At 46.5% G+C, this 12,179-nt stretch overlaps 1 protein-coding gene across 1 annotated transcript in view; it reads left to right on the top strand.

Moving 5' to 3' along the window:
- The window catches only part of ech1 (enoyl CoA hydratase 1, peroxisomal), a 39,654-nt gene that overhangs the window by 17,740 nt on the left and 9,735 nt on the right, over positions 1–12,179 (top strand). Inside the window, exons 5-7 of the mRNA XM_059950835.1 lie at positions 80–128; positions 2,408–2,472; positions 6,942–7,012. Coding sequence (XP_059806818.1) covers positions 80–128; positions 2,408–2,472; positions 6,942–7,012 — 185 coding nt within the window. The remainder of the gene's footprint in view (positions 1–79; positions 129–2,407; positions 2,473–6,941; positions 7,013–12,179) is intronic.

The raw sequence follows: 12,179 nt of genomic DNA, 5'->3' as shown, positions 1-12,179 counted from the left end.
GGACGCTCCTCCTGACGGTGTGAGAACGTCTGCTCCTGCCTGCCCGCTGACCGCAGATTTACCTTGTATTCTCTTGTAGTGCCCGAAGCCCGTCATCGCTGCAGTTCACAGTGCCTGCATTGGGGGAGGTGAGTGCACACTCTCTTCAACCATCAGAAAACCAGAGAAACCGGGGGCAGGTGGACAGGGTGGTGTCGAAGGGTTTTGGCACACTAGTCTCCGTCTGGAAGTTGGAACGTTACATTGCAGTTCTACACGACATTGGCGAGGACACGTTTGGAGTATTATGTTCAGTTTTGGTCCTCCTGCTAAAGGAAAGATGCTGTTAAAGAGTGTGGAGGAAATTTATGAGGATATCACTGGGATTTGAGGCTCAGAGTTACGGAGAGAGAGGCTGAGCGGGCTGGGATTTTAGTCACTGGAATGAGGGGTGATTTTATGGAGGCATATCAGATCGTGAGAGGCATACTAGACAGGGTGAATGCACACTCTCTTTTTCCCAGGGCTGGAGAGTGTTGCCGGGACGAGTTTTGGGAAAGTTTGAAATGGTTAGGACTCTTTTTCCCCTGCACCATAGGAGAATGAGGGGAAATTTGATAAAGGATACAAAAAATGATTTTTTATTAATTTTTTTTATTGAGACTTTGAGCCACACCGCCCGGCAATCAATTTTAACCCTAGCCTGATCGCTGGAGAATTTACAACGACCGGTTAACCTACCAACCGGTCGGTCTTTGGACTGTGGGAGGAAACCCTTGCGGTCATGGGGAGAACGTACAAACTCCCTACAGACAGCGGCAGGAACTGAACCTGTGAACTTGAAAAGCATTGTGCTAACCACTACACTATCGAAGGTATAGTCATAGTAAATACAGCAGCATTTTTTTCAGCTGAGGTTGGGTGAGACTGGAACTAAAGGACATGGGTTTTGGGTGAGAGGTAAGGGATTTGAGAGCAACCCGAAGGACAGTTTTTTTCTTCCAGACAGTTGACCATAGATGGGGTGGGATGTGTGAGACAGGCACGTCTGGAACATTTAAGAGACACTCAGTGATACACGGATAGGAATTTTAGAGAGATATGCGTCAAGTACAGGCAAATGGAACCCTGCCAAGGATGGTCCCACTGGCTGTGGATGGAGGAGGGTTAGACACGGGGGTAGCAACCATAACCCGTAAAAACCAAGAGCTGCAGGAACACCAATAGAAGCCCCAAAGACTTTATTTGCTGGGAGAGGAATGACCTTCATCTAGAACTGGGGCTCCCAACCTTTTTTTTATATATGCCATGGACCCTTAGCATTAACCGAGGGATCCACGGACCTCAGGTTGGGAAGCCCGGCCTAGATTGGGCGTCGAGCAGAAGCCACAAGGCTGATGGGCCTTCGGCCCAGGACAGAGAGATCTCTGGCTAACTGCTGCTGGTGGGCTCGGGGTGATGGCCTTAAGAGGCAAGAAGGCAAGCAAAGGGGACAAGCTTAGGTGAGTCATCTCGGTCAGCACGGACCAGCTGGACTGAAGGGTCTGTTTCTGGGCAATAAGACTGAATGCTCAAGTCAGAAGGTGTCCATTCAGCCCGTTGTTTCCTTTCTAAGTAAAACTTCCCTCTCCCACGTTCCAGCTCTCTTTCTGATCCTTTCTGTTCTGTTCCGGACATCCACCGCCATTTGGGTGAAAATGGCTTTCCCCCTTTCCCAAATACTTGCAGCAATTAACCTTTTTTTTAGCTTCCCCCCCATTATTAACCTCTATGTCAAGTAAGGGAGACCTTCCTTGTTTCCTCTGTCTCGACCTCTTATAACACTAGTTAACTGTCCCTCTCACCTCCTTTTCATAGTGCAAGGACTAAATCCTTCATGAGGACCCCTCGCACCGAGGTATTCTCCTTTCTCCCCACCTCTCATTGGGCAGAAGGTGCAGAAGCCTGAGATCACACGCCACCAGGCTCAGGGACAGCTTCCACCCTGCTGTTACTGGAGTCCTGAATGGATCTCTCACACGCCGAGAGGGTGAATCCTTCATCTCCCACTCTGTACTCTATTTGTCGGCCTGCACTGCCTCTGTAACTGCCTTCTGCCACCTTGATGCACTTCTGTATGGGATGAACTGTCTTGATGGCGTGTGAACGAAGATTTTCACTGTGTCTCAGTACATGTGGCAATTTCAATTCTATTTACATAAGCACCTATCTTCTCCCTCCCTACCTCTCATCCAATCTCCCCTTGTCTCCTCCTTCCCAATCCCCCACCTCTGTCTCTTAACCCCGTCTCTTCCCACTCTCTCTTCGCCCTTCTGTCTCTTCACTCTCTGTCTCTCACTCTTTCGCACTCTCTGTCTCTCGTCCCTCTGTCTCTCGCTCTCTGTCTGTCTCCCTCCCTGTCTCTCATACCTCTCTCTCTCTTTCTCAGGCGTGGATTTGATTACATCCTGTGATGTTCGTCTGTGTTCACAAGATGCCTGGTTCCAAGTGAAGGTGAGTGTTTCCGATTACTGAGTCGAATTCTCAGTGGGCTTTCGGTGATGTGCGATTTGGGAGTGTAACTTTTGCACTTACACACCACTCACAGTGGTCGTTGTGAAGGGGGGGGTGGGGGTGCTGCGCTCTAAGTTAGACCCCACACCTTATCTCAGCAACAGTTAGCCTCTTCTCAGGAACCACAGGTGAGATTTTCCATTCACATTTTATCCCCCAGGCAGTAGGAAACAGGAGCTGAAAGATGGCGCCTCTGACAGTGAAGTGTCATGCTGCCGGCTCCTGGGGCCAGACTTGAACCTGCAGTGTTCTGAAAGACAGGCAAGAGCGCCACCATGAGGCCACCGCTGGTACCTGCCCGCTAAACAGCTGCCTTGCCCTCAATTAAGGACCATGTATCTATCTCAGTTATCAAGTCAAGTCAAGTCACTTTTTATTGTCATTTCGACCATAACTGCTGGTACGGTACACAGTAAAAATGAGAATGTTTTTTCAGGACCATGGTTTACATGACGCAGCACAAAAACTAGACTGAACTACGTAAAAAACGACACAGAAAAACACTGCACTAGACTACAGACCTACCCAGGACTGCATAAAGTGCACAAAACAATGCAGGCATTACAATGAACAATAAACAAGACAATAGGGCAGTAAGGTGTCAGTCCAGGCTCTGGGTATTGAGGATTCTGATAGCTCGGGGGAAGAAACTGTTACACAGTCTCGTCGTGAGAGTCCGAATGCTTCGGAGCCTTTTCCCAGATGGCAGGAGGGAGAAGAGATTGTATGAGGGGTGCATGGGGTCCTTCAAAATGCTGTTTGCTTTGCGGATGCAGCGTGTGGTGTAAATGTCCGTGATGGCGGGAAGAGAGACCCCCGATGATCTTCTCAGCTGACCTCACTATCCGCTGCAGGGTCTTGCGATCCGAGACGTGCAATTTCCGAACACGTTTCCCGGTAACACTTTCCACTGGCTTTTCATCCTCAACCACTGTGGCACAGCAGGATAGATAATCCAAGGCTTGTTGTATCTAGATCTGAATATACACTACCGGACATCTATCTATCTAGAGAGAGAGAGCTAGGGTGCCTAAGAATTTTGCATAGTACTATGGTAATTTTATGTATTACACTGTATTGCAAATTTCATGATATACGTGAGTGATGATAAACCTGATTCTGATCTGGGTCTCTATTGTGGACTGAGAGTGGGGAGGGGGCAGGGAGAGGGGGATCATGGTTGGGAAAAGCAGAAGGAAGCGGGAAGCACCAAAGAGACATTCTGTAAAGATCAATAAACCAATTGTTTGGAATCAAATTACTTTGCCTGCACAGGCCCCTGGAGCTCCTTGTCCCACTTGTCCCACACCCCTCCCATGGCGCACCACTCCCGCCATTCTCAACGTCCTTTGCTCCTGCCAGGTTTATAAGCTCACTCTCTGATCCACATTGATAAGTACAGTACGGTGCAAAAGTCTTAGGCATGCTAGCTGCCTGAAAATTTGCTCAATACTGTATGGTCAAGCCGATAATAAACTGTATCTCCAGCAGGGAGTATCTGGAAGAGCATGAAGTCCCAAACAAGGACCATAGTTATCTTCAGGAGCGTGTCCGAAAAATTTTCTCTGCACCAAACACGCTCGTCAGGATGCATCACCTAGCTGTCTCTCCAGTGCCCTTCCCTCGTCATTTTCAGAATTATTCAGCACGACGCATTCAGGTTCAGTTACTTATCGCGTGTACATAGAAACATACCGTGAGATCTGTCATTAACAACCGACACTAACCTTTACCAGAACAGCACAAGCCACAGCAGCAATTAAACAGAACAGCAGTAGCAAAACCAGGCCGTTTAACACTTAATCTCTCTCGCTCTCTCACACTCTCACTCACACACCCCTCCCCCCACAGAGTCCTTTGGCCCCAGCGATCCAGACGTCAGGCCTCCCATCTCCAGTCTGTGGCCAGAGCTCCAGACATGCTGACCTATGGGCTTAGTAATCCGACACAGAAACATAGAAAACCTACAGCACAATACAGGCCCTTCGGCCCACTATGCTGTGCAAACCTGTCCTTACTTTAGAAATTACCTCGGGTTATCCATGACCCTCTATTTTTCTGAGCTCCATGTACCTATCCAGGAGTCTCTTAAAAGACCCTATCGTATCTGCCTCCCCCACTGTTGCCGGCAGCCCATTCCGCGCACTCACCACTCTCTGTGTGAAAAACTTGCCCCTGACATCTCTGTATCTGCTTCCAAGCATCTTAAAACAGTGCCCTCTTGTGTTAGCCGTTTCAGCCCTGGGAAAAACCCTCTGACTATCCACACGATCAATGCCTCTCACCATCTTGCCGATCATGGGCCTTTGATCTCCGGACTTGTCGGAGGGAACGTGCCCTGACTAGAAGTCGTGAGGAGAGATGTTCCTTTGATGTCCTTCCATTGGTATCTGACTGGCTTCTGAGCGGGGAGGTTTGGGTTTATGGCTCACTCCAAAAGTGACACTGCACACCGTGGCCCAAATCTTGTCCAGTTCTGACAGAGTTTTGGGTGAGATGTTAAACTGAGAATCTGCCTGCCTTGTCCTAATACAAACAGAACAGAGCACATTGCAGACCCTTCAGCCCGCAATGTTGTGCTGACCTTCTAACCTTCTCAAGAGTTCAAAGTTCAAAGTAAAATTTATTACCAGATTACATACACGTCAACTCGTACAACCCCGAGATTCTTTTTCTGTGGGCATGCTCAGCAAGTCTATGGAACAGTAACAGGATCGATGAACAACAATCTGTGCAAATGCAGATACAAATAAATAAATAAATAAATAAATAGCAATAAATAACAAACATGAAATAACACAATAAAAGAGTCATTAAATTGAGATCATCGGTTGTGGGAACATCTCAATAGATGAGTGTAGTTATCCCCTTTTGTTCAAGAGCCTGATGGTTTCGGGGTAGTAACTGTTCTTGAACCTGGTGGTGCGAGTCCTGAGGCTCCTGTACCTTCTTCCTGATGGCAGCAGCAAGAAAAGAGCACGGTATACTCTTAAGATCAATCTAGCCCTTCTGTCATGCATCGCCCTCCATTTTTCTATCATCCATGTGTCTATCTTAAGAATTTTTTAAATCCCCCTGGTGGCAATATTTTATAGAGATGACTGGAGATATTTCCAGTGCTCTGGTTAATATCAATTTTTCAATCCATGTCACTGAAGCAGGCTACCAGTCTGTTATCACGTTGACATTTGTGGGACCTCATACAAGTGGACTGCTGTTTCATTACATCAGTGATGACAGATGCACTTCATTGGCTGTGAGCTAGTGTGAGAGCCGAAAGATGCTCGATCAGTTTTTGGGACTTACCCAACTTGGGATTCGTTGGGATTTGTTTAAAGCTTTGCCCTCCTGAACTCTGCGAAATAGATCTGTGTGGACTTTAACACCTTGCGGTGGCCAACTGATAAGGCTTTGGTCTCGTAAACAGAGGAGATTCACAAGGATGATTCCAGGAATGAAAGGGTTATCATACGAGGAACATTTGATGGCTCTGGGTCTTTACTAGCTGGAATTTAGAAAGATGAGGGGTGATCTCATTGAAACCTTTCAAATGTTGAAAGGCCTAGACAGAGTAGATGTGGAAAGGATGTTTCCCATGGTGGGAGAGTCTAGGGCAAGAGGGCACAGCCTCAGGATAGAGGGGCGTCCATTTAAAACAGAGATGCAGAGAAATTTCTTTAGCTAGAGGATGGTGAATTTGTGGAATTTGTTGCCACATGCAGCTGTGGGGGCAAGGTCACTGGGTGTATTTAAGGCAGAGATTGATAGGTTCTTGATTGGACATGGCATCAAAGGTTACGGGGAGAAGGCCGGGAACTGGGGTTGAGGAGGAGATAGAAAAAAGGATCAGCCATGATTGAATGTTGGAGCAGATTTGATGGGCCAAATGGCCTCATTCTGCTCCTATGTCTTATGGTCTAACAGAAAATTATTGGTTGATATCCTATCCTTTCCAGTTAGAGCTTCATCCAGTTTAGGGGGCCCACAGTGGTGAATGTGTGGAATTCATTGCCACAGGTGGCTGTGGTGGCCAGGTCATTGAGTGTATTTAAGGCAGAGGTTTTTAGATTCTTGATAAGTCAGAGCACGAAAGGTTCCAGGGAGAAGGCAGGAGAATGGGGTTGAGAGGGAAATGGGTCAGTCATCATGAAATGGTGTAGCAGACTTGATGGACTGAATGGCCTAATTCAGTCTCTAGTGGTGGCGTAGCGATTAGCGCGATGGTATTATAGCTCGGCATCAAGAGTTCAAGTGCTCCGGTTTCCTCCCACAGTCCAAAGACGTGCCGGTTAGTAGGTGGATTGGTCATTGTAAACTGTCCTGTGGTTAGACTAGGGTTAGTTGCTGGGTGGTGTGGCTTGGTGGGCTGGAAGTATCCCTGAATAAATAATACTTCTCTTTCTGCCCAGGAGGTGGACATCGGAATGGCAGCTGATGTGGGAACATTGCAGCGACTGCCCAAAGTTATCGGAAATGCCAGGTACTCTTTTGCCGTCAGTAAGCCTTGATCTCAGTCCGGACTTGCCCTGCCTTGCACTGCACGCTCACCCTCCGCCTTGCACCCTTGTGACTGCTCTCCCTTGTTGACTCTCTCCAGTTCTTTGCCGGCACTCTCATTCTCTGCACCCGGCTGACCAGCTTCCTTGGTAAGAAAATGATGCAACTAATTTGCTCTGTTTTTTTGTAAGCTGCGCATTTTTGCTAGTATGAGAACATCCCAGAAGTGACACTGAGTTTTGCATTCAACCCGACATCCGTGCTCGTGTTTCTGTGCCACACAACTCTCCTCCCAAACTCGTGTTATCTAACTTTGATCGGTCTAACCTCTCTCCTTCGTTATCCGTCAGACTTCCTCTCTTAAATACGACAAACTCCATCCAGAAGCAGATTTATTGTTCAAAATTAAATTTTAAGATTACATATATAAAACTCTGGGATTCATTTTCTGGGAAACACAGTAGAATCAATGAAAGACCACACCCAACAGGATGGACAAACAAACAACGTGCAAAAGACAACAAACTCTGCAAATGCAAAGAAAATAATAATCATTATAAGTAAATAAGTAATAATTATTGAGAACCTGAGATGAAGTGTCCTTGAAAGTGAGTCTATAGGTTGTGGAAACAGCTCAGTGAAGAGTAGAGTGAAGTTATCCCCTCTGGTTTGCGATTATCACTGACAGTTCAAAGGTCAAAGTAAATTTATTATTAAAGCACACCTATCCTTCACCGTACTATATACTACCCTGCAGGAATTTACAGTAACTACAAAGAAACAGAATGGAATCACTGAAAACGCACACACAACAAATATCGACCAACAATCAGTGTGCAAAAGAGTGAAGTTACTCCCTCTGGTTCAGGAGCCTGATGGTCGAGGGGTAATAACTGTTCCTGAACCTGGTGGTGTGGGACCTGAGGCTCCTGTACCTTCTTCAGCCAGAAAAGAGCATGGCCAGGATGGTGGGGGCTCTTGATGATGGATGCTGCATTCCTGCACTCTGTGTAAAGGTGGTCATGTCGTGAGATTTGTTCTTTTGCAGTACAATGCAGATGTAACAAATTGCTTTGAGTTACACTGGAGAAAGACAAGTGATGCAACAGAGGAGGCGTTTAGGCATTTGATCTGTACCAAGCCAGATTCATGAATTCGTGGCCTGTTCAGAAATCTGATGGCAGAGACGAAGAAACTAATCCTAAAATCTTCAGGCCCCTGCATCTCCTGCTTGATGGTAGTAATGAGAAGAGGACTTGTCCTGGATGGTGAGGGTCCTTCGTGATGGATGGCTCCATCTTGAGGCACCGGCTTTTGAGGATGTCCTCTATGATGGTCAGGGTTGTGCTTGTGATGAAGCTAGCTGAGTTCACAACTCTGCTGCCTCTTTCAGACCTGCACAATTGAGCCTCTATGCCAGACAGTGATGCAGGCAGCATCCAGAATATTCTCCACTGTACGTCTGTGGAAATTTTCCAGCATATTAGTGACATACCAAATCTTAAACTCCTGATGCATAGCCGCTGGCGTGCCTTCATTGTGATTAGGTTGGACCCAGGACACATCCTCAGAGATGTTGACACCCAGGAACTTTGAAACTGCTCACTCTCTCAGTGAGGATTGGTGATGCTCCCCCAACTCTGCCTTCCTGAAGTCTACAATACAACCTTGCTGATATTGAGTATTTACTTCCTGTTACGCTGCTGGCATTTGGGGCAGCAATGAAGGTCCCCCATCTCTGGCGGTGTTCAGGGCTTCCTCCATCGTGTCAGTAGCTTCCTCTCGGTTTTCACTGTTAGCCACGCAAGTCCCGGGTGGAGACTCAGGAATACCGTCACACTCAGATGTAGAAGGATTCTTCATTGCTGTTTCCGTAACAATTTTGTTTGACCAGTCAGAGTTGTTACCTGTGAGCTGAACCCCCGAATCTGGACCACTCTGAGTCTGGCCTCTGCCCTTTGACCTGGGTGACCCTACCAAGAGACAAAGCATAAAGCCCTGACTCCAGCCAACATAGCTCTCTGGGTCATTGAGGTACACAGGCCTCCAAACCCTACGACAAGGTTGTGGTCCTCTTGAAGGCTGACGTTGAGTGCAGGGTTGTCATTGTGACACTACTTAACGATCCATTTCGCTCCTGTGCGCCTTCTCGTCACCGCCTGAGATTCTGTCAACAACAGTAGGTTTCATTTGCAAATTTCTAGACGGTGTCTGAGGTGCTTTTAGCCACCCAGTAATGTGTGTATAGAGGAAGCCGAGCATTAGGCTAAACACACATCCTGTTGGTTGTCAGTGAAAGAAGACATACTATTACTGATCCGTACTGACTGTGTTCTGCAGATGAGGAAGTCAAGAATCGTATTGGTAGGCAAATTGCATCGGGTCCAGTTCCTTGATTGAGCGAAGTTAAGTCTAATCATGACCAACCTCTCAAAGCACTCCCCATGACCGCCAGTCCCACATTCTCAACACCTTCTGATTCTCAAATCCGTTGTGGATTTATTTGTGACTAAAGGGTAGTGGAGTGGAGATACGTCTCTACCAAAGGAGGTAATAAGGTGCTTCTTCCCTCCGCTAGCCTGCAGGTCACCCTTGGACAAGGTGTAGCACCTGCTTAGACCCCCTGATCAGGGTCATGCCACAGGAGCAGGTGGTGGATGGTCGTATGAGCAGCCGGTGCAGATCACAAGTCCTGGTTATGCGACCACTGACACCAGGCAGACAATCTCTGAAGAGTATTGATAATGGCTGGGGTCACCCGTCTTGTAAAGACACTGCCTAGAAGAAGGCAATGGCAAACCACTTCTGTGGAAGAGTTTTGCCAAGACCAAGATACGACATGGCACATAATGAAGATGACAAAGAGCACTTATAAAAATCCAGGTTTTCATTACCCATCCACATTCCTCCAATTCTCACAAACTTGAAGCAGGTTTCACACTGTAATTGTATTAGAAACTGAACAGAGGGCAAATTACAAGATCAGACACTCCAAGCCTGCTTGTTTGAGAAAGCTTTGTTTCCACAGTGCATGTTAAAGCTTGGAAAGTGACTTTTTAAAGCAATTAGTTAGATAAGGTTGAAACATTTGCTAGCTCCCATTTTCAGAGTTCCTTCCCTTGTGTGGATTGATCTAATTAACTTCAAATTTTGTTACCCTTAAAGCTCACCAGAAGGCCTCCTCCATAGACGCTGTCTGGCTGTGAAAGTCCACGCTGAAGTAACCACTGATTATTCATACTACTCTGCTCCCTATCTAAGAGTCTGTATCAATCCCAAACTAATTCTTCCTTTGTGAGTGCTGGAATTGATGGGAACATGGGGAAAGTAAATGGAATGAGTGCAGGATTAGTGTAAATTGTTCTGACTCACTGAGCCAAAAGACTTGTTTCTGTGCATGATGATCCTACAAAACAAGGTTTTCTGGGTGGAGCTGTGAGCACTGGCAGATAGTTGGTTCAGCAAGGCTGAACAGGGTGGAAGGAATGCTGACTTGAGTTGAAAGCACCTCTGAGCATTTGACAGGAGCCATGTATCACTTTCAGTCTGTGTTGTAGTTGGCATCCGTTAGTCTCGTGAGACCATGGATCTGTGCCTGGAATGGTTTCCAGGGCGCAGGCCTGGGCAAGGCTATATGGGAGACCAGCAATTGCCCATGCAGCAAGTCTCCCCTCTCCATGCCACTGATGTTGTCCAAGGGAAGGGCAAGGGCCGATACAGCTGAGCACCAGTGTCGTCGCAGGAGTTGCCAGAGCGAGGTTGAAGGCAATGTCGGACTGCCTTAGGGACTCCAGCTCCGGATTTGTCCTCAGGGTTTACTCCCGAAGCCTCTCCCATGAGTGGGTATGGCCGCAAGGCAGCGGAGGTTTGAAATCAGAGTTTCCTCTCTCTTAGATGGACTGCCTTCCCAGGCTGACGAGCTCTATCTACCTGAGTTTATGGCGTGTTTATTATGCTAATCTTGTAGAAGCAAATGAGTGTAGTTATGTGTTCATGTTTTGTTAATTGTTTAGTTTTGATAGAAGCAACTAGGAATGATTTTTTTTTGGTGACCGCTAATTAGAACGTTACTGGTACAATGACCACAATTGGGAAGTTACTGGTATGGTAACTAGAACACTTGAATATGTACAGAACGCTAATTAGGATGTTGCTGGAACACCAACTTAGGCTACACCCACACTAGACTGGATAATTTTGAAAACGCCGATTTCACGTAAAAACAATGGGTGTCCACACTACGCATTTTTGAAAATATCTCTATCTACATTGAAATGGATATTTCGGTGAATCTCCTGCTACTGCGCATGCGCAGGACACATCTACTGAAAACAAGTGACATGTTTGGTGTCGAATCTCGCTGTAAAAGTGCGTGTCTGTGTAGTTACAGACTAGAAAAACTTAAACGACAGACAGCTGTTGGCTCTCACGCAGGAGAACTTAAAAGTACAAAAAAAGAAATACTGGAGCGTACGGAGGCAACCGACAGGGAGTTCATGGACAGATTGACCCGGCTGATGACGAACATTGAAAAACTGACTAACTGTTGCATTAATAAAACACCTTGTTAAATGTATAAAACATGTCTGCATCAGCGTTACCTTGTATTTCCATACAATGTTACATTAGGCTGTTACACATCTATTGTCAGAGAAGTACTTACATAAATAAATAAACCACCTTCATATGAGCAAGGACGGAAAACAGGGCAAAGTGAGTATACTTATTTATTCAGTAAGTTATGGGTCAAAGTATTTGGTGAGTACATTTCTAACTCTTCTGGCTTCAGTCTCTTTGCCGTCTGTTCTGAAATTGTTAGGTTGCGTTCCAGAAATCAATGAAATAGCGCGCTGCCGTCTGATAGCGTTTTCAGAAGTCTCCGGTTACCCTGTCCACACTGATCCGGCCAATCTGTGTTTTCAAAAGTACACACTTCGGAAAGCGTTTCTGAAAAGCTCCGGTTTCGGGGGACGAAAACACCATTTTAGTGTGGATGGAGGGTAAAAACAAAGAGAAAAAGCTTCGGTTACGGATTTATCCGGCGTAGTGTGGACGTAGCCTTAGTTTGGCTACATACCATGCTAATTGGGATGCTGAATGGAAAGCTTGTATATGTATAGGGCGCTAATTGGGACGTTACTTGAAACTAA

The sequence above is a fragment of the Hypanus sabinus genome, chromosome 26 (assembly GCF_030144855.1).
Source record: "Hypanus sabinus isolate sHypSab1 chromosome 26, sHypSab1.hap1, whole genome shotgun sequence".
Classification (NCBI taxonomy): domain Eukaryota; kingdom Metazoa; phylum Chordata; class Chondrichthyes; order Myliobatiformes; family Dasyatidae; genus Hypanus; species Hypanus sabinus.
Note: the sequence above shows the minus strand (reverse complement) of the source record. Positions and strands in the feature narration are given on the sequence as shown.